This window comes from Rhinichthys klamathensis, unplaced genomic scaffold (assembly GCF_029890125.1).
Source record: "Rhinichthys klamathensis goyatoka isolate OS25496 unplaced genomic scaffold, OSU_Roscu_1.1 h1tg000019l_1, whole genome shotgun sequence".
NCBI lineage: Eukaryota > Metazoa > Chordata > Actinopteri > Cypriniformes > Leuciscidae > Rhinichthys > Rhinichthys klamathensis.
In genome coordinates, this window is record NW_026606570.1 from 4,933,576 (window position 1) to 4,957,107 (window position 23,532).

Genomic DNA, 23,532 nt, shown 5'->3' on the forward strand with positions numbered 1-23,532 from the left:
TAAAATATGTCTGTGCTATTGTTTTGCACACCAGTAATGGTTTTTCTAAGGCATGTTTATAAAATACATTAGGCCTGGTTTCAAAGACATGACTTATATTGAGCCAGTATTAGTTCTTAGTTAAATTAGGACATTTAAGTAGCTTTTATAAACATGCCTTAAAAAAAAAAAACATTATTGGTGTGCATCTTGAGACAATGACGCACTCAATGGCACACTTATTTCAAGATGTCAGTGCAAGTTGTTTTCAGTTAAAACAGCTCAAACATGCATTTTAGTCTGTGCTTAAGATTTGTGAAACTATGGGTAAAATGTCCTAATGAAACTAATTCCCAATCCTGGCCTAATATAAGCCCCATCTGTGAATCCAGGCCTATACCAAATATGCTAGCTTTATCTGTATTATATCATGCTTTTTATGAAGCTTTGATGCCTCCAATTTATTTTTTAATGTGAAATCAAGATCTTGATTTGCTGGTACATTTTGACAACAACCTCATTACGCTGTTAAACAGTATCTTACTCTTACTATTGCATTTTAATGTCTTCTAAAAAACATTAAGTGCGCTCAAATAAATGTATCTAGATAGTAAAAAGACACTCCTATGGGTTTTTGTGATTTATTTACAAAAAACGAGGGGCTCAGTGTCCAAATCTCCGATTAGCTTATACATCAGATATTACCATGGTAAGTCTGTGCCAAAACATACTTGTCAACTTGCTTTCACTTGCTGAACTTAACATATGCAGCGCTACCAATTTTAAAATTTCACTCGAAAGAATGACATTTACATGTTATAAACTGCTCAAAAAATTTAAGAAATATACTGTAAATTGGCATGCAATACACAAATGTTCTCTCTCTTTCTCTCATAAAAAAAGAACTAAAATACTTAGACCCAAGACAGAGTTGACGAATAAGTAGTGAATATACATTTATATCTGTAATTATATATCCTTTGTATCTTTATATCTCTGTCTGCATCATTTTCAGTAACATGAACCCCAGTTTTATTTACTGGGCTCTGCTGGAGGAATTGAGGAAGAGGAGCTGTAACAGAAATTATTTTAGAGACAAGGTAGGTTATAGTCACAAGGAACATGTAATGCATTACAGTGGTATAATGAATAAAATCAAAACATAATTGAAAGCATCCTACATATAAGAAGGAAACCCAGGAAGTCACTTTACATCACAATTGTTTGATGCTGATAAAAACAAAACAAAAAAAAAACCACTATACACATTGGCTTCAACTTAATCGGTTATATCGGACTCATTTTACTTTATTTTAGTGTGCCAACTAAACTTAAGGCAAAAAGAGCACATCCAATGATTTTAAGGGGTTCAGAGTTCAATTCAAGGCTGTTAAATGAAATGAATCATTGTCAATGCCACAAACCCAGTGAATGAGTGGCATTACTGCAGCCACAAAAAGAAAATGAGAAAATAACCTCTAATACATTCATATTTTCTTTTATAAAGATTATCAGTCATGGTCCATTTCCAAACTATTCTGGATACATGGCAAGAAGTGTCTAGGTACCATTGAAAGCATTCAATACACCATTTGAGAAAAACAAAACAAAAAGGTAAAATAATAGTTATTAAAATTGAGAACATACATTAGTTGTAATACTTTCAACTAATAATAACTATTGTCAAACACACATCCTTCTGAAATTAAACCTAGCACTGCTGCTTGTAAGTCTTCTCAAAGATAACTGTCCAACTTTGTCTTTAAATGCTTCCCTCTTTTTCTTTACAAGTCTAAGTCTCCCCTAAGTGTCTACTTGTCCAAGAGAGCTAGAATTCACTTGGTTTCAGAGAGGCTGATTCATTCCAATCTGCAGCCTTGTGGGTGTGTTTTTTAACATCTGAATGCATTTTGCCATTACCTCCATTTTCATATATACTGAACTTAATCACAACTTTGATTGTCCTATGAGTGGACTTGGTAAAGATGAGGCATATCAGATAGAAAGTAGGATAAGAGATACTCAGAGCACCTACATATCAATAGTATAAAAAAAAAGTACAGAAGACAATCCAAATATAAAACAAACAAACAAATGAGCGTATGATATAGATTAAAAACAAACAAACAAAAAATCCAGACACGTAATTCTACATCAAATATTGAGCTGAGAGCACCCGAAGAGAAAATGTACAGTGTTGAAATTGCCAAAGTGACTGCGAAGCCTCTGAAAATGAAGGTTTAATAACGATACTGACACCAGAGTCGCGGGATGCTGTCTAGAGTTCTAGTGAATTATGTTGAGCCAAATTCTGGTCAACTGGAAACATTTCTGTAAAGACCGAATGTCGAAAACACGCATAACTTTGTGCCTTTTTGGATAAAAAAAATAAATAGTCTCTTAAAAATGTTAACAATGAAGAGCATTATCATAGTCAGTCAAATAAATGCGGAATGAGTTGAAATGTCACGCCAACATGACAGAACCACACCAGAGTGAGAGAGCAGAAAAAATGAAATTTTCCTTCAGATTTTGAGACATTGTGTAGCTACTCGATCAGTAAAATGCAGCCAGGCATTTGTCAGTTTTTCCACTAACGCACGTTTTCAGTATGGATCTAATGAGCAGCAACCTAAAAAAACAACGGACACGCACAACCGTTTCACCTCCACAACTGACATATTTTCAAAAAAATATCTTTTTTTTTTTGTCTTTTTTTTCCTCTGGTGATACCAGGCATTTCCCTTTGAGGGCCAGCGAGAACCTTAAAACTGCTTGAACTATTCCAACTCTCCTCTTTGTCTGAGCCAAGAGCATCCTACAAACTATTTTTAAAATATCCTCTGCCATCTGCAAAGCATCTAGCTCTTTATAAAATGGGCCTTCAGAGAGATACTATCATGACAACACACACTACTCATTAGAAAATAGAGGAGGTTGAAGTATGCGACGTGTCGAATTGGAGTTCAGTCTGAGTCACTGCTCTCGGAGCTGGAGCCGCTGGAGCTGCTGCTTCCCGAATCCGAAGAACTACTGCTGCCACTCAGCCGAGATGGCCCGCCCCCCTGCGCTGACCCCGCCTTTTCTGCTGGGAACAGGGAAGAAAAGTGATTGCATGTTCAATATGCGTGACAAAAACAAACACTGAATGTACATATTTTTGACAATTCATTTCCGTTAAAGGGATAGTTCACCCAAAAATGAAAATTAACCCATGATTTACTCACCCTCAAGCCATCCTAGGTGTATATGACATTCTTCTTTCAGACGAATACAATCGGAGTTATATTTAAAAAATGTCCTGGCTCTTCCAAGCTTTATAATGGCAGTAAATGGCCGTTTCTGTTTTGAAGTCCATCAAAGTGCATCCATCCACCATAAAAGTGCTCCAGACGGCTCTGCGGGGGTTAATAAAGACCTTCTGAAGCGAAGCGTTCGTGTAAGAAAAATATCCATATTTAAAACTTTATCGACTAAAATAACTAGGCAGACGGCCTACTCAAGTCGATTTACACCAAAAGAGTTACACTTGACTATGTATGACGTAGAATGTAAGAGTAGCGTAAGTTTAGACGCCTCTCACGGTTCAAACAAACAGGGCTGGGCAACAAACTCAAGCTCCTCCGACATTTCTCTTTAAAATTTTTCGTTGTAGACTTCTAATTCATGACTGGTGTTTTGTTTTGCTCTATCCTCTGCGCTTCCGCATTCGTCATTATGTTGTGCGTCAGGTCAAGTGTTACTATTTTGGCGTAAATCGATGCGTATCGCCGTCTGCCGGAAGCTAGTTATTTTAGTCGATAAAGTTTTAAATATGGATATTTTTCTTACATGAGCTTCGCTTCAGAAGGTCTTTATTACCCCCCGCAGAGCCGTGTGGAGCACTTTTATCATGGATGGATGCACTTTGATGGACTTCAAAACAGAAACCGGAAGAGCCAGGACATGTTTTAATATTACTCCGATTGTATTCGTCTGAAAGAAGAATGTCATATACACCTAGGATGGCTTGAGGGTGAGTAAATCATGGGGTACTTTTCATTTTTGGGTGAACTATCCCTTTAAGACCCTATATTGTTTTCTTGCACGCCCTTACCCACACCTGCAGCTGTGTATTACAATAAAGCAGAGACATGCACAAAGAAAGCAAAGATCTGATCTCGAAAGGACAGAATATATTGCGTGCCCACCAAAGCAGCTGATATCAAGTGAAGTCAGTTAGTTGCAGCACATACACAACCATATTCATCAGTTATTAGATTCTCTAAGCAGATTTTGCTCTTTGTCCAAATCAGGGCTCAACAGCAAGGATTTTTTCTTTTCTTTTCTGTCAGTAGATCAAGATTTGGAATTGCCCTGTCTAGACTTTTACTGGCACTAACACAAAAATGAGAAGTTAATTTTAATTAATTTATAATTTTATATTTATTAATAAAGATTTAATAAAATACAAAAACTATCTTTAAAAACTACAGTTTATATAGACAGATAGTGAGTGTTTTTCGGGGACAGTAAGATTTTAGTCTTTTATGTTCACCAAGGTTGCATTAATCAAAAATACAGTAAAACAGTAAAAGTGAAATTTAGCTATACTTTAAAATAAGAGTTTTCTATTAATTAATATACAGTAGTCAACATTTGAAGTGGATCAAAAACTTTCATCAATGTTGTCCTAAGACAAGAACGGGTATTGTTCAAAATTCATGTATAACTTTGATGAAAGGTTTTGATCCACTTCAAATGTTGACTACTGTATTTTAAAATGTAATATATTCCTGTGAAGGCAAAGCTGAATTTTCAGCATCATTACTCTAGTCTTCAGTGTCACATGATCTTTCAGAAATCATTCTAATCTGCTGATTTGCTCAAAACTTATTATTTTCTTATTGTTGAAAACAGACAGTTAATATTTTTTGGAAACCTCAATACATTTTTTTTTATGAATAGAAAGTTCAAAAGAACATTTACCGTATTTTCCGCACTATAAGGCGCACTTAAAAGCCTTTAATTTTCTCAAAAAACGACAGTGCGCCTTATAATCCAGAGCGCCTTATATATGGATCAATTGGTTAATTGGATCAATTGGTTAATAACGCTCCACGTTATTAAATTCGCCAATTAAATTGTCTCACGGCCAGTTCAACCTCGTAAAGGTTGTGTGTAAGTCACGTGCCCGCTCACGAGTGCTCACTCTTACTAACAGACACACGAACAGACACACTGTCCCCGGCGCTGCTTGCGCGTCACAGTATGTTCATAAAGCGCTCCCCGTTCACAGTAACCGGGTCGTCTCATTCAAAACAGCCAGCTGTTGCTGTCAGCGAGCCGCCGCACATGAATACTCATGAGTCAGGCTGCGAATGTAAGTTACGTGCTCGCCCCAGTGCGCTCACGCTTACTAATAAACGCCTCGCCTCCTGCGCCGCGCACTCGCTACATTCCCTTTAGCACATCTAGTGGATGCATAACGCAAACCCAGTCAAACGTTTGACTGCAGTATCTTATGCGCCTTATAATCCGGTGCGCCCTATATATGAAAAATGTTCTAAAATAGGTCATTCATTGAAGGTGCGCCTTATAATCCGGTGCGCCCTATATATGAAAAATGTTCTAAAATAGGTAATTCATTGAAGGTGCGCCTTATAATCCGGTGCGCCTTATAGTGCGGAAAATACGGTAAAAAAAAATTTTAACAAGTAATGTCTTTATTGCCAGTGTTGATCAATTTAATCCACCCTTGCTGAACAAAATTAATAAAACAAATTCTTACTGACCTCAAAATGGTACAAACGGTAGTGTATAAACAGTTATTATAACCAGACAGGAATTCCAAGAAAGGAAAATTATGGCATTTGTGGGTCAAAAAAACTAAAACACAATGTTACTGAATCTACCAAGAATATTAAAAGTCAAAAACTATAGATGGACCAAAATTTCAGCTACCGAAAAGTTTAGGGCCGAAATGGTTTTGAAAGGGCTGAAATCAAAGACAAAGTGATGTTTAATTAGTGCTTTTCCAATGGCGCATTTTCACAGTTAAGCGTCTACAAAATGTGGATAGCCTACAAAAGTTAAACATGTCAGCTGTGAGGACTCTAGGGCTGGGTTGACAATATAGATTTCTCGATTTTAACTCCACTATAGATTTGTAGCGCACCTGCCATCCAATAATTGCAAAATAAGCTTTTCCTTTCTTTACTTTTAATATGAAACGAAGTCTCAACATTCAAATTTTGTTGATTTTATCATGAAATTCACAGAATAAAGGACAGATCACTCACTGTAGCCGCATCAGTTTAAGAAGCAGGACGGATCAAGCGCAAATGAACTGAAAATCTCTTCCTCTTTCTTTATCACTAGTTACAGCACTGAATAAACATGAATGAACATCAGAAGGTATGTTGAAAGATATAGAACGACTGAAATGTATAATGTCGTCTCTCAATCAGTGTTTCAACTGCGGAAAGACATCAATAAAACAGCTTGTATACAATATGCTCCATAACGTTACATTTACGTTAGTTACCAGCAGAATTCGCTAGCAAATTTCACAGAAGAAATAGAAAGATTGCACCGGCCCAGTAGGGCAATAGACAGTCCCGTCAATTGGTTCAAAACGGGCCAGCAGTCCATCCTTGTTGTTGAGCCCTGCAAATCCTTTTCAGTGTGTGAATAGCGTTACATATGAAGGTCTGACAGAAGCCCTTCGATCAAGTTAGTCAAATTAGTGAAGCAAAAAGCCTATCCTTATCTCCGTTTTCTTATCCTACCATCCTTAATCCAGCTAACCCAGTTTGGTCACCTGTCTGCTCACATCTGCACACTACCACACAGGTACCTTTTTTGGGTGGTTTCTTGTTGTTGTTCAGTTGTCCGCTCACGTCCTGTAGCCTCTTTTCTAACTCTTTCTTCTTTTCCTGAACCAGTTCCTCTTTAGACTTGGCACTCTTTTTCCCAGTGCCCGCTGCAGGAGACACACAGCGGTGACCGGTGAGTAACGGGTTGCCCTCGTAGCCCACCGCCGTGGCTACAAGCAGCAAAAAGCACTCTGCTACGCTGGTTTTAAACTCCATGATGTCAAATTTCTGTTCAAGGAATCTTATCAGGTTCAAGTTAAGACCAAACAGCAGCATTTGGTTACTACCATAAAAATTATTTAGACTCATCCCTCATTTTCCTTAAAGTCCCCGTGTGGTCAATAATTTTATCCCTTAAAAACCTATCTTTGATCACCAAAATGAAATATTTTTTTAAAAATTCCTTGAAAAAAAATCTTCATGCCTTAAAATAGCTTGAATGTAACTCTACACCCTTGCCTCATTTAGTATACTAAATTTAGTATACTCATTTAGTTATATGAATATGCAAATTAGCCCTGCCTCCACTCACTCACACCAGCTCAAAGATCCACTCGTTGACGTGATTGGTTACAAGGTAGTTTGTGACGTCAGAAACACCAGCTATTTCAAACCGCGATTTTGAGACTGTCTTTGGTTCACTGCAGTTTTGAGTTCTGTTCTGAGAAAATACTCAGAAATGGCTTGATTTTCACCACAGGGGGAATTTAAAACAAACAAAAATCAAGGTTATGTTGAAACTCTAACAACAGAAGTGAATAGGGACAATTTTTAGAGGATTTAAAAGAAAAGTTGTTCTCGTAATCTTTTTGTTTATTTTAGGTTTAGTTTATTTTTATCATGGTAACCAAGTTGTAAAATTGAATGCAACTTTACAGGTTATTAGGTTAGTAAGCATTTTTAAAAAACATTAAAATCATGCTAACACGCACAGTTTATGTCTTGTGGGTGTAATATAGAGTGCAACACTCAGGTTCTTAGGGATTATCATTCAAATTTTTGATACCATTGAAATTTCATAATTCTTGTTACCAATTTCAATCTCACTCACTCACTCACTCACTCACTCACTCACTCACTCACTCACTCACTCACTCACTCACTCACTCACTCACTCACTCACTCACTCACTCACTCACTCACTCACTCACTCACTCACTCACTCACTCACTCACTCACGTAAAAAAAAGCTTACTGAAGACAAGTAAAGAGTCAGTGATAAAATAAGAACAAAGAAAATAATTACAAGCAATAGGACAACAGACTACAATAGAGCAAATAAATAGACATACCTGAAAAACTTCAAACACTAAAAATAAGAAATACTAGTCTATTTCAATTGTATAAAGTAATCAAATGTATTAAAAAACACTGCATATCTTCACTGTGTGTAAATTAAATATACATTTATCGTATTAAAGTGAGACAAAAGTGATTCAGTCAAAAGCATTGAGATTCTATTTTTTGTGGTTTGAATAACATTAATGACAGACGACAGCAGGTTTATTAGGCTACTGTCACTTTAAGAGCATATTCACGGATCCAATATACTATTACACATGCGTTTTCTTTCTCAACTGTTTACATTTCACTTAAGACATAAATGACTGTGTTCACAAGGACACTAGTAGCAAAGACGGCCATTTTGACATAAGTGTGTGTATTTAACCGTTGTTTAGGCTGGAAAAAGAAAGTACTCACGTATTCACCGTGCTCTATGAGCAGCGGCTTCATGTGCGCGTATTTCAGACAGCGCGCACATATACCGTTGACAGATTTCAACTGGTTAATCATGTCTACTGGTGTATCGCCGACCCTTAATCGATAGTCTAAGCTTTAGTTGCATTTTGAAGCATTATTTCAACTTACTTTTTAAATAATAGTCTAACAGCAGTATTCTTGGTGAAAACTACATTATCCTAGCCTGGATGCCAGCCCGAACCCCGGCCATAATATTTTTTGGTCGGGAAGTTCGGTCTGGACTCGATCCACTGAGGAGTAATTATGATCGGTTCAGAAATCATCGGGCCAATCAAATTGCCAGGGCGGGCTTTATACGATGATGGACAGATCTGCAGTTACGTAATCATCACTTTATCAAAGAGTGCTTGGGTTGAACTGGTTTCCCTCAAAGTTGACTGCAGCTGGAGAATTGAGATGTATAGATTCCGCTATCGCGTCAGTTGTTAAAGCTGCAGTCCGCAGTTTTTCCTCTGTCGCCATCTCGGTTCAAAATCTGCAATTGCAGTCAATCGCGGAATTATCAACTTTACGTGAGTTGTAGTTCGACACGGCACAGCTGAACACAATGTTTGAGGAGAGTGCGCAGCTGTCAATCACCGCGGCGGTGCCGATACTGGCATTCAGAATCACAGATTATTCTTTTTGGAAGTATGACCAACATAATAATTTTCACCGGAAAATGTCATCTGAACAAGTAACATCCACTTTTGTTCTGGTTCTGACATTGCAGTAAATCGCGCTGATTAAATCTAAAAATCGCTTATCACGCAAAACCTTGAAATTATACTTTGTTCTCAAATTCTAATGTTAACAAAGTCAGCATTGCGTGACTACATGTATTGTCCTTCCGATATTTATCCGAATATCCCCAGATGTGAATCTGTTGTCACTGGTGATCGTCGTTTGAACCTTTCTGGATCCGCCATCAAATTGATAAGTTTAATTATATCAAGTGCTGTGAGAAAAGGCTATAAATCTCCACCTCCAGCATCCTCACACGCTATATAGCCTACTAGCCGAGACTTCTTTATGTGTACAGATGTGACGTAATGACGCAAAGACATGCTCGAATCTCCCGTGGAAATCCACCAGTACCACTGGAATTAAAAACATTATTACAAGCTTACCGTTTTGAATCGAGCTAAGGCAAGCATATAGCGTTGAACACTGGCTGGTTATCAGTCCTTCCAGAACAACGCGGAGTTTTTTTGTGATTGTTGCGGGCAAAAATCCTTGATTACGCGGCCCGTTTTCTTTAAAAATGCGATGGAATATGCGGGATATTTATGCAATTTTTTGCAATGAAATTGCGGGAACTTGCAAAAACTGCGGTTTGATGAAAAAGAGAAAAAAAAGTGATTCCCCCAACACCCTGTTCTCACTAGGCTCCTACCTTAATGTAAAGAGTCCTTTCTTCCTATGATAAGCAAGCATACTACATCACAGAAAGTGCTGGAAATATTTAATTTCTCATCTTGTTTTATTTCAGACTGTAACGAGTGGAAATAAGGTGTGGCCCCTTTAAGAGCTGCGCGCTCCCTGTTGAACTGTCTGCAGTGTTATATTGTATGTGCCATACGCCTCGAACACCCCATGTGTGCGGGTAATTTCTGTTTGATGCTACTTCTTTTATCTTATTTTGTTTATTAAGTAACGATGTGGACGTTAGAACGTGTGACAGACAGTTACGAGTTCGATTTGGGAATGAAGTGCGAGTTGTGAGATGCCAATCGCCTCCGTGAGTCTGTCTGGCCTCTGCAATAACTTCAGCTGTGAGCTATCCCTATTTTTCTTCCCGACACAACGCGTTACAAGACCTTAATAAACACATCAAACTTACAAAACATTGATGAGTCAAACAAGTTCTGTAGCTTTACTAGAGGAATATGCTACAACTTCAGTAAAAATGAATAAATGAAATATTTAAAAATAAAGTGTGCTGTTTTACAGCTTTTCAATGATGTTCACGTCGCGTAATTACGTCACTTCATAACATTCCCATGGCAACAGGGGGAAACGGCTGCTCTTGTGTGAAGCAAACGCAACATTTTCCAACTTTCTGCTAAGATATACACTCACCGGCCACTTTATTAGGTACACCTGTCCAACTGCTCGTTAACACTTAATTTCTAAGCAGCCAATCACATGGCGGCAACTCAGTGCATTTAGGCATGTAGACATGGTCAAGACAATCTCCTGCAGTTCAAACCGAGCATCAGTATGGGGAAGAAAGGTGATTTGAGTGACTTTGAACGTGGCATGATTGTTGGTGCCAGAAGGGCTGGTCTGAGTATTTCAGAAACTGCTAATCTACTGGGATTTTCACGCACAACCATCTCTAGGGTTTACAGAGAATGGTCCGAAAAAGAAAAAACATCCAGTGAGCGGCAGTTCTGTTGGCGGAAATGCCTTGTTGATGCCAGAGGTCAGAGGAGAATGGCCAGACTGGTTCGAGCTGATAGAAGGGCAACAGTGACTGAAATAACCACTCGTTACAACCGAGGTATGCAGCAAAGCATTTGTGAAGCCACAACACGCACAACCTTGAGGCGGATGGGCTACAACAGCAGAAGACTCCACCGGGTACCACTCATCTCCACTACAAATAGGAAAAAGAGGCTACATTTTGCAAGAGCTCACCAAAATTGAACAGTTGAAGACTGGAAAAATGTTGCCTGGTCTGATGAGTCTCGATTTCTGTTGAGAAATTCAGATGTTAGAGTCAGAATTTGGCGTAAACAGAATGAGAACATGGAACCATCATGCCTTGTTACCACTGTGCAGGCTGGTGGTGGTGGTGTAATGGTGTGGGGGATGTTTTCCTGGCACACTTTAGGCCCCTTAGTGCCAATTGGGCATCGTTTAAATGCCACGGCCTACCTGAGCATTGTTTCTGACCATGTCCATCCCTTTATGGCCACCATGTACCCATCCTCTGATGGCTACTTCCACCATGTCACAAAGCTCTAATCATTTCAAATTGGTTTCTTGAACATGACAATGAGTTCACTGTACTAAAATGGCCTCCACAGTCACCAGATCTCAACCCAATAGAGCATCTTTGGGATGTGGTGGAACGGGAGATTCGCATCATGGATGTGCAGCCGACAAATCTGCGGCAACTGTGTGATGCCATCATGTCAATATGGACCAAGCTCCCTGAGGAATGCTTCCAGCACCTTGTTGAATCTATGCCACGAAGAATTGAGGCAGTTCTGAAGGCAAAAGGGGGTCCAACCCGTTACTAGCATGGGGTACCTAATAAAGTGGCCGGTGAGTGTATGTGACTTTTGCGACGAAAATGCGGGGATTATGAAATCATGCAAGCCCCGCATATTTTGCGCGGAAATCAGCAATTTATGCGGCGAAATTGCGGAGTATTTGAAAAAATGCGACCCCCGCATAAATATGCGGACTTTGGCTGATTATGCATTGAATTCAGCGATCGCATAATCGCGTTTTTCTGGAGGGACTGGGTTATGTATTTTCTCAAATATGTTTTTTGGATAATTTTTAACCCAAAAAAAGCTACGGACTGCAGCTTTAAAGAAATCGACAGCGCATTAATTTTAAAAGACAAACAAAGAACTGCAATAAAGGCATTTGTCGATCGGAAAGATGTCCCGTCCTTCCTGCGGGATTCGGCAAAAGTTCAATTTATCATCTGGCTCCGATGGCCGCTAAGAAGTTGGGACGCAATGAAAACCCTGTGGTCGTTGTGGTTTCTCCTTTGGTCGCACTCATGGAGCACCAAGTAAAAAAAGCAACACTCATTTTCAGATTATTTTACTACTACTTCCAGCGTGCGTTCTGTTGACAACTATGCGTAGCTCAACATACGTCACTTACTGCGTTGCTCAGATTGGTTGTAGTTTTTTTTTTCTGGTTCGGTTAAGACACGCCTCATAATCAAAGCCCTATGGAGCAGTATCAGACTCACATTCTGACTAGAATATGAGTATGACGAAGTCAGGCTAACATTTCCCATAATTCTGCAAAGAAATCACCACCAATCAGAGAACCATGATAAGAAAATCGCGCTAAAATAATTTTTTATTTTGATTGATTTTATTTTATTTTTCAGGTAAATTTACAATGAAATAACCAAAAAAAAAAAGGAGTAGGCAGAAGCCGAGGCTTATGTTTGCCTACCCCTTCATTTTCCTATGAAGCAACGTGAATGACGCATTAGAGTCAGTCTCCCTACACTTTCAAACTACTTAAAATTGTATATCCGTACATGCTAATTTTGCAATAGGTGTAATAAGTGTGGCCGATTAACATGGTTTTAGCAATGGTATTTTGAATCATGGCATTGTAGTTTTTACCTTAAACTTCTGGTCTGATTTTCATTATACTTTTTTGGTTCAAATCAAAGTTTGTAATGTTGCAGTTCACCTAATAGCTGGTTGGTTTGGCTTAAAACTTTAACAAAAGACCCTATAGGAAATATAAATAGAGAAAATACTTCCGGAACCAAGAGCACTAAAAATGTGAGCAGGTACTGTTGCACTCCGTTGAAATAGTGAGGTTATGGAGGTTTAAAGGTTATGGATTGACTCAATTCACTTCCATTGTTTGTGCTTTTTTTTTTTTTTAAAGTGGAAATTACTTATTGGTAATCAATGTTATGCCACAAATGCTGAGGATTGAGCTTAACTTGTAATGAACCCAGAATATTCCATTGTGAAGTATGAGTGCTGCAGTGTGCACAATAATTACATGTACACTCTGTACAATTAGGAAATTCATGGTCTGATCAAATATTCTCTACTGTATACTGATGTACTCTTTAAACCATTGAAGCTTCACTTGAGGGTATTAATACCAGAGAAAGCACATGTAAGGCAATCCACCAAAAGTCATGCAACACATTGGAGAAGGTGAGTGCTCCCAGCTCAAAGGAGGAAATAGCACAGCCCATTTCAGCTTTTAGAGCAGACGGACCAGGCAAGAAAAGAGAGATGCTTGTCTATAAAACACTGAAGTAAGCCTATACCTAGCAACAAATCTGCTGAGGAAGAAAAGAGGTTGCACTTACGTAAAGGTTTGCGCTGCTTTTTCTGTAAACAGGACTTGACGTATCGTTCGAGCTCACGCAACGTGGAAGGCTTGAGCGTTTCAAAGTCGATCTCGATCTCGTCTGGGTTGGAGTCTCGCAGTGACGGCTCACGTGACTGGATGATGTGGACCACGCGGCCCAGTTTCTCACCCGGCAACCGATTGATATCCAGGCTAAGTTGCCGCTTCTCATCATAAGACATGGGAAGAGACTCCTCCTCGTCAGACTCATAGTTTGCTGCACCAGGTTTGCCCCCCTTTTTCGGTTGCCTGTGGATTGGAGGTGTAGTTTGCACGAATGCACAAGACTGAACTGGCATACTGAGATTGAAAGTTAGCTCACTTTACCACTACGACCAATAAATGACACATTGTGTGTTATTGCAGTGTTGATTTACACTTATCGTAATATTATAACTTTAAACAACTTAAAACTGGTATTTATCCACATATAAAAGCAGGCCAAATAATCAGCCGATATCATCAGTTGATTATCGGTTAATATTGATAATCATGACTGCTTAGCCTATTAACAAGTGTTTGCCAAAGGTATTGTGGATCTTCAGTTTTTTATGGAACCCTGTTTCTGCCTCAGAACAAAAAAATGTAAGCGTGAGATGAACTTTAAAGAAGAAATACACTTTCTATTCATTAAGGAATAGTGAAAAAAATTATCAAAGTTTCCACAAAAATATTAAGCAGTAACTTTTTTCCACATTTATGTGCCAAGAAATGTTTCTTGAGACCAAACAATCCTATTAGAATGATTTCTGAAGGATCATGTGACACTGAAGACTGGTATAATGATGCTGAAAACGGCTATTTAAAATTGTAATAGTATTTCACAATATTATTGTTTTTACTGTATTTTTAATACATAAATGCAGCCCAGATTGAGCATGAGAAAAAATATTTAAAAAATTGGTGTAATGTCCCCCTTATGGAAAGTAAAGTCACAACACAATCCAAATTTTTTTTTTTATCTGAGGTGGAACAGGTTTCCATAGTTTTTAGATATTTTAAAAGGGATAATATTATGTAAAATAAATTCCACAAGGTCATACATTTTAATCAAATCCAAAGATCCCAACAAAACCAGCTAACCTTGTAGTTGATGTGCTGTTGGGTTTCCGTGCAGAGGTCTTTTTCTGCTGAGTTTGCTTATTCGGTTGTGTGGACTTGGCCTTTTTGTCATCTTCCACCTTGACCTTGTTTTTCTCTTTATCCTTTTCTTTGTCTTTCTTCTTCTTCTCTTTTTCCTTCTTCTCTTTCTTTTTCTTTGGTTTGCTCACAGGACCCTGTGACAGAGCGGCTAGCTGTTCATGAACAGCCTTCAGCTGAGGAGGAAGGTGGAGGGAATGGTTAGCAAGCAGGGGGATGGGGCATGCTGCATCGACGCTAACTAGGATCTTAGCTGTGCAGGACAGATGATGGGACTGGTGATGGGAAGAGTTTGAAGGATAATGAATGACATTTGTCACCTATATATCTCCCATTTTCATGGAAACGCTCTCCCCAGAAAATAGCTGTTTGCGGAGGACTCTTATTTTGAAACAAATGCTATGCCCAGAAATGTCTTGTTTACTTTGGAATTCTTCGCAAACAAAATGGACATAAACACTTTTAACTACTTTAAATTCCAAATATTCAAATGCTACAGCACACTAATCGAACATTTTTACAAAGACACTATCCATCATCATTTAGTTGTCCAGTTACAAACCCACATGTTTAAATAGGTATGAAATGAAATTTCAACCCATTTTCTAAATGCCTGTTATTGATGTTATTCATCTGTTTATAGGTTTCATTTTTTAAACTCATAATTCTTAATTAAAATATCATAACTCGATTTTCCGGTGAAACGACGGGCTTGTCTCTGATGCATATGCTGGACTTCACCAAACATTTAATCCCCGCCCCTTTCTTACAACCGACTGCAAGCTCGCATTCAGATCTGCCTCCATCCAATAAACAACTGAGTGATAGAATCAAGTACCCGTCCTACATTTTTCTTCAATCTCTCTCTCTACAGTTTCATCATGACTTTAAACCACCTTTAAACAATCAAAAAGACTTCACCACGATGATTTGGAAGCACCGGAGACCACATCCCAGCAAAGAATTTGGATTCTCACTGATAAACATGCCAATCAATGTCATTCGCAGAGCAGAGAGGGAAACAGAGCCAAAAGACTAGCTGAGAGTGTCAAAGCAAGCTCACTTAAAGATGCCCAGCTCAAATACACCCCATAAAGCACCACCTTAACCCTCTACCGCTCACTTAAGAAGAAGCTACGAAAAATGGAGGAGTTAGTGGGGTGGGGGACCGGGAAGTAAAAATATCATTCACCTGAAAACGTTTGGCACACCCGTTTTTTGTCCCCGACCTGTTACCATTGGGGTGCTCCACAGTGAATCGCTGGTAAAAAAGCCAAAGTGAAATCAAGGGACAAAATAGTCATTCTCAAAAATGTATTTTAACAACAGACTGTGTCATGATGAGAGCAGAGTAACTATAATCGACACCAATATGTTTAACACTGAGAGACAGCCAAATTAAAAACTGTCATCTGAACTTTTACTGCATGCAAGCCAATGTATACCAAGATGCCAACACAAACTGCAGAGGCGGTAGAGGGTTAAACGTTCAGTCCAGGGTGAGAATGGGCACTCGTTTCCAAAACATTATGAAAACAAGAGACATTAAGAAAAAAAAAAGAAAAAATTAAATCCAAATGACTAACACAAGCAGTCAGACTGAGGAGGAGGAGGAGGTGGTGAATGTGAGGGGGAGTGTGGCTGTGGCCTCTGCCTGTCTCTCCACCCTTGGTTTGGATCTTGGTCCTCAAGTGGTGACACCCACCTGTTTTCCACTCACCTGTTCCTGCAGCTCAGCCAGCCGAGTGGCCCGTTCCTCCTCCGAGTCGGAGCTGGAGCTGGAAGAGTCTGCGCTGCTTTCGCTGCTGCCGGTGCTCTTGCTCACCACAGCCGTGGCCGACACCGCACTGGGCGAAGACGGCTCTGCCGGTTCATCGGGCATCTTAGCGAATTTCATCTCAAACACATCCTGTAGGTCATGGACAAATATGATTGGTGAGATCCGAAAGCACATTATGAGTTACAATGGCTTTTTTTTTTAACCGCCGCACCTGGAGTTTTCTTGCCATGGCAACGACCTCGTGATCAGGCGGGTTGTATTTGTAACAATTTGAGAACATTAACCGAATATCTGCTGCGAAACTTTGGGCGTCTTGGTATTCTCGACTGTCCATCTTTTTCTGGAAAAGACAAGTTGCAAGAGATAAAGTTTGGCTTAAAAAATGTAAAAAAGGGAATAAAAACTGAAGTTTTATATAGTACTGTGCTAAAGTCTTAGGCACGCTAGAATTTTCACCCCCCCCCCCCCCCCCCCAAAAAAGGTTTTAAACCATTTATTTGTATCTTTTGCTGTAGTGTGTCAGTGGGAAATATCAGTTTACATTTCCAAACATTCATTTTTCCATTAATTGTAATAATCCAATGACATTTTTGTATACACAAGAAGTCTGACAACAGCCGGTGCTTCACACGGAGATCTGATCTCACCATCTGGGATTACACGAAGAAACAGAAAAAACTGAGAGACTAAATCCAGAAGAACAATATCTCTAAGACGCTTGAAGAAACCTATATCCAAAACTACAGTACTGTCAAAAGTTTTAGGCACTTGTGTAAAAATGCTGTAAAGTGAGGATGCTTTCAAAAATAATGTCATAAATAAATGTTATTTATCAATTAACTTGTATTTACTAAATTAAATCAATATTTGGTGTGACCACCCGTTGCGTTTAAAACAGCTTTTGTCGGTACAGTCACACATAGTTTTACAGGGAGCTTTGCAGGTCAGTTTCTTCAAGTGTCTTGGAGAGGTTGCCGCAGTTCTTCTGGATTTAGTCTGTCTCAGTTTTTACTGTTTCTTCATGTAATCCCAGACAGACTCGATGATGGTGAGATCAGATCTCCGTGGGGAGCACCGGCTGTTGTCAGACTCCTTGTGCGTACAAAAATCTCACTGGATTATTACAATTAATGGACATTTTTTTAAATGTAAACTGATATTTCCAGAAACACTACAGCAAAATATATAAATAACTGGCTTAAAACCATTTCTTTGGGGCAAAAATACAAGCGTGCCTAAGACTTTTGCACAGACCTGTATATGTGTGTGTGTATATATATATATATATATATATATATATATATATATACACACACGTTTTTTTATTTATTTAAACGATTTATATAAAAAAATCTATTTCTTTTGAATATTTACTATGCTATCCTTTAATAACTTTGCCAAGGTGTAATTTTAGGCCATACTTTGACAGAGCTGAGGTCCATTGGTTGCTTGATGATTTCATGATAGTCATGCAGCTCCAGGGCCTCTGCATCTACAGGCTTGTAGAAGGGCCAGGCGTAGGCCGCATGTTTCTTGGAAAGCATCTCTTTAAGGATAGTGTCACAGTATTTGAGATGATCGTTGAGTTTGCTTTTCTTGTTCCCTTGCTGTTGGACATCCCCATCCTCCAGGTCTTTTTTGGGAGGTTTGATGGGTCGACCTGTGCTCTCTCGTCTGGAAATGACTTTACTGAGTTTGGACTCTAACATCGCAGTGGGCGACTCACTTCTGCTGGCAGTGATCGCGCAGGTTGTGGGTGTGGTCGTGTCCGCTTTCCGCTTCACCCCTTTCTTCTGAGGAAAATTAGATCAGCATGTGTGTTAGAACACTACTAATACAGGGATGTGCCTGATGCTAAATACCTTATTCAGAAAGAAAAAGACACATTACATGAAGCCCCTAAAAGGGACATGGTTATGGAACAAATATGAGATGGAAGGAAAAATATATCTCAATGCTTTTGCGTTCTCTCGCAATTAGCCTATACAGTTGTGTAATTATATTGTATATAATTTGCTATCAATGTGAAGGGTATTGAAACCGCTTTTGAATACACGCCCGCTTCTCACTTTCAAATTCGCAATCATGCGTACTCCGTGTATAGGGAACGGCGGAAGGGATGTGAAACGATTAATCACGATTAATCGCATCCAAAATAAAAGTTTGTGTTTACATAATATATGTGTGTGTACTGTGTATAATTATTTTGTATATATACACACACACATGCATGGATATATTTAAGAAAAATGTGTTATTTAAATAAAAATACTAATATTTTTATATAATATAAATTATATATAAATATATGTATACAGTATATAAATGCAAATATTTCTTAAATATATACATGCATATGTGTGTATTTATATATACAAAATAATTATACACAGTACACACACATATATTATGTAAACACAATCTTTTATTTTGGATGCGATTAATCGTGATTAATCGTTTCACAGCTCTGGTACTGACCACACATTTTACAAGGTAAGATATTTGTCATATGTAAGATATACGAACACCGTGTAACACCGACTAACCCAAGCAAGCCTAACCATGTCCCTTTATTTAGGGGCTCTGTAAAATGCGTTATTCATTTTCCGTGCCTTTCCGTATAAGGTATTCGGCTTCGGCACAACCCTAATGTGCAAAATGACTGATCAGTGGTGTGTGTGATGGACTAGACTAAAGGAAGCCTTTAATAATTAGGCTAGTTCAGGCTCACGTTTTTTTTTTTTTTTTAGATATACAGACACTAAATTCATCCTTCAACAGGATAAATGAGAGATAACAAATAAATAGACTACACATCATTTTATTGCGCCAACAATTATAGCCCTCACAAACAACAGATTATGCATAATAATGGGAACATTACTCACAGCAGGTGATTTGAAATGTATTGCTGAAAGCAGAAAATCTGTTACGAAAGCAGTTTTGATGGCTGAAACAGTGCTTTAGGAGATGAATCTCAGAAAACGTTTTAGTGTGTTGACAATCTTTCAGCTACTTATAGACTGTTAACAAACTAAAGCATAGCATTCTGTCAAAAAACTAAAGACCTCTCAGAGAAGTTGCATCTCTAAATTCATCCCCTTTAAAGCCCAGCTGCTAAAAATATGGAAAGCTAAAAAAAACCATCTGAACAAAATATAATAAAGAAAAAAATTAAGATAAATAGACACTGACAGACAGATAGATAGATGATAGATGGATAGATAGATGCCAGTAGTTAGTTGACTTAGTTAGTCAACTATACTGATCCATCCCTACAACAAAAGCTATTAATTTTTTTTTTCCTGGGCACAAATGACAATGAACATGACATCATTTTAACTGGTCTTACTTTGAGAACAGGCTGTGCGGTTGGAATCATGGGAGGGGGCGTCGCAGGGGGCACAGCTTGAACATTGGAGGTGATGGTCGAGACTGGAGTCGCAGCTATTACAGGAGTTTGAGCCAGCTGAGGAGGGGAGCTCGGACATGAGGAGGATGGAGAACCAGTAGTCAGTGCTATTGATGGTTGGTTTTCTGTATGGATGTAATAATGACAAGGTCAGCTGAAAAACCTCCTCCAAGCCAAATGTCATTGGTATCTTCAAAGGTTCATTATGTGTGGCATCCAGTCAGGTACCTGAACCAGGGGGTGCTCCAGGTTTCCGTGCTTTACCCTTCGGTGGTGGGGGTAAAAGTTCCACCTCCTCCTGGGGCATCTGAGCTACCTTTTGGAGGAAAATCTTTTCCAAGGCTTGAGCCATGAGAACAATGTCATCTGTGGGCTGGGACAATAATTCAAGGGAAATTCATTTAAATCACACATTGGTATTGGTATAAAGTATATTATTATAAAATATATAATAATATATATTTTTTTGTATTATAAAATATAAATAAATATTAAGGACTTGGATCTACCTTGTTATAGATGTAACAGTTTGTGAACATAGTGTTAAAGTCCTGCATGCATTCGCCAGCAGTCCAATAGTAATTATTCTCAAGTCGCTTCTTTATGGTTCCCATGTCCATTGGATTCTTAATAACTTTATTGTAGTCCTATTTGACCGAAATAATAAATTAGACAAGGTGTAATGCACTAGGTAGGGAGAAAAAAACATTTAAAGGTGAAAATGGATTTTAAAACACTGTCTATAGCCATAAGCAAGTCATTTATAGTTTATTTCCCACTCTACACATTGTTTGATAATCCCAACACAAAAACGCTGACTCAATCAACTGCATGAGTTAGAGACTCTCTGCTTGCCTGACCAATAGCAGATTGTCACTATTTTTGCAATGCCGTTTGGTAACACTAGAGGTGCAAAAATTACACTAGTCATCCCTAATTCAACTTATAACACACTACACTACAGGTCAAAAGTTTGGAATAATTAACATTATTATTATTATAATTTTATTTTATTTTTTAAATAAGTATCACCATGGCTGCATTTATTTTGGGGAAAAAACAAAAACATTGTGAAATATTATTATCACTATATAAACACATCTTTCAAAATATTAACAAAACTTTTCTATTTTAATATATTTTAAAATGTAATAAATTCCTGTGATGGCAAAGGTGCTAAATATTTTTTCTGGAAATGGTGATACACCATTCAAAAGGCTGAAGCTACTTTTATTCAGAAAGGATGCAAAAATCAAAAGTGACATTTTTAATTTTAGTCAAAAGATTTATATTTCAAATAAAGGGTGTTCATTGAACATTCTATTCATCAAAGAATTCTGAAAAAAATATCTGTTTCCACAAAAACATTTTCAACACTGAAAATAAGAACAATTATTAATAATTGAGCACCATATATATATATATATATATATATATATATATACATACACTAAAATAAAAGTTTGTGTTTATATAATATATTAATATATATATATACATACACATCTATGCATGTGTGTATGTGTGCATGCATATATCATATACAAAAATGAACACACACAGAAATATATTATATATAAATATATATATATATATTATAAACAAACTTTTATTTTAGAATTGATTATTCCATTTGACAGCACTAATGTGTATGTGTGTAAATGATATAAAAAAGCAACAAAATTACTCACTGGCAGATTCAACTTGATAGCATCCACAGGTGTGTAAAAGGGCCATGCAAACTGATGCTTCCACAGAGTCTTCACAACCACATTCTGCATATACTGTAGCTGGTTGGTTTTTCGGCCAGGCTTCCCAGGGTTCGTGACCTCAGGTGGGGGAGGGTTTACAATGGCTGGAGGCACCTGGGCAGGGGATGTGACTACCGACATACTGATCAGTTAAGGGAAAGAAGTTGCTTGAATGACGTCTGTACGTCTCTTAGTTCAGCTTCAATGATCCTCTTGCTGCTCCTTAGTCCCACCTCCACACACACATCCCATCTCAGGACCTGAGTGTCAGCACGCTGCCAGTAAACGTAGAGAAATAACTCATTGAAGAAAATACAGCTATGAAAATAAATTACCTATTTATCTATATGGTGTGTATATCTATATGGTGTGTATATAGCATCATTAGAAATATAATTGCAGAAATTATACCAGTTTACACCATGATTTTTATTTTTTTTACATTATATTGCTATTTGCACATATGTATTTCACTGTGTAGCACAGAGCCAAAAATGTATAAATAATCCAATTTAAAACTATATCAAGACCACAATCATAGTGGAAGTGTACATGCATGTTGTAAACAAACAGTATTTTTTAATAACTGTTATTTTCTATAGCTGCATTAATATAATAATTCATGTACACCAAATTGATTTTATAAAATCATTTTCAGGTTATTTGATGCATAGCTTTAAACTATATGCATTTTCACCAGTAAATTAGCTATAAGTTTGAATTTCAGTATCGGTGGTTTCACATGAATGAATGACTAGAAACCAGGAAAAAGCTGATTTTTTTTTCTTTTTTCTAAACTTGTGCTTTTCATTTGAACCACTTCATAGTTTTAAACACCAACAAAACGATACAAAATTCGCGTGCCCATGAGAGGCCATGAAAAATCGCAAGTTTAGTCAGAATTAAACCAAAACATCAGCTAGCAAATTGCGCCCCTGCGCGCATTTAAACGGAGCTCGAACTGTAAACTTGACTGGAAATACATTTTGCAATCGCGCGTTAAAGTAACTGCATCAGGCGTGTGTGTATAAGTTCTTGAAAAGATGGCGGGCACGGGAGAGACAGGGCATCGAGTGAGGAATGCCGAGGATCGAGCCCCACCATGTCTTTAACACAACCATTGTGTGTGCATGCCGTTCAGCCAGCTAGCTACTCAGCGGGCTAATTTGAAATCATCCCACAATTCATCCACCAGTCCTATTTATACACTTGATACAACGAAAAAAAACAGCGCAAACAATTACAACGAGCTCTACGTTTACAGATCGAAACGGCTGCGCGTGAAAGAGGGTTTTGTTACATTGTTGCAAAGCGCCGCTCATCAGCTTCACTCTGTCAGAGGAGATCCTGCTAGCCACATTCAGCTGTGTTTTCCCCCCAAAACACCAATATACATCACCTAAACTGAATATAAACTTCGATCGGAATGCACTAATCGTAAATATATATGTTATACTTTATTACTTTCACTCCAAGCAGCTCCGGTTGCGTTTTCCTTGCAGATTTTCGGGTAGCTTTTATTGCGAAGAAGCATAATAGATGGCTGGGGTCGACACTGGTTGGGTAGTGTTGTGCGCATGCGCGCTACCTCGCACGGTATTGTGGTTGTTGTTGTTGTTGTTGTGAAAATAAACGCTCTCGGTGCCGATCAGCCTTCAACATTCTCGTTCCAAACGTCCAGTATTCCTTTGTTTTCTTTATTATAAATATCAAAGTGGCATATTTACAGTGAAAAGTCAGTAGGTCTTGATCGGGTACACGAAACGCTGTTTTTTTTTTCACCGTGGC

The 23,532-nt window shown here is 38.2% G+C and overlaps 1 protein-coding gene across 8 annotated transcripts; it reads right to left on the bottom strand.

Moving 5' to 3' along the window:
• Positions 1 to 606: 606 nt before the first annotated feature.
• Positions 607 to 23,318, bottom strand: brd3b (bromodomain containing 3b). Of its 8 annotated transcripts, none has more exons than XM_056236540.1 (13): positions 23,209 to 23,318; positions 21,685 to 22,019; positions 20,503 to 20,640; positions 20,222 to 20,366; positions 19,934 to 20,118; positions 18,003 to 18,374; positions 16,793 to 16,921; positions 16,522 to 16,710; positions 15,994 to 16,062; positions 14,745 to 14,977; positions 13,621 to 13,910; positions 6,818 to 6,943; positions 607 to 3,067 (listed from the first exon to the last, which is right to left on the bottom strand). In XM_056236540.1, the coding sequence occupies exons 2-13, from the start codon at positions 21,883 to 21,885 to the stop codon at positions 2,946 to 2,948; spliced, it is 2,199 nt and encodes a 732-aa protein (XP_056092515.1). In that variant the 5' UTR covers positions 21,886 to 22,019; positions 23,209 to 23,318; the 3' UTR covers positions 607 to 2,945. The 8 variants fall into 8 exon arrangements, with proteins under 8 accessions (XP_056092515.1, XP_056092528.1, XP_056092522.1 ...); XM_056236553.1 differs by having other exon boundaries at positions 18,003 to 18,371; positions 23,201 to 23,312; XM_056236547.1 differs by having other exon boundaries at positions 607 to 3,064; positions 23,201 to 23,312.
• Between the last annotated feature and the right edge of the window lie 214 nt (positions 23,319 to 23,532).

Coding starts and splice junctions, on each gene's coding strand:
- brd3b (XM_056236540.1), bottom strand. CDS start 21,885: ATGTCGGTAGTCACATCCCCTGCCCAGGTGCCTCCAGCCATTGTAAAC. Junction 16,063..16,521: donor TGGCTGAGCTGCAGGAACAG/GTGAGTGGAAAA, acceptor CTTTTTTACCAG/CGATTCACTGTGGAGCACCC. Junction 13,911..14,744: donor AACAGCACATCAACTACAAG/GTTAGCTGGTTT, acceptor TCCAATCCACAG/GCAACCGAAAAAGGGGGGCA.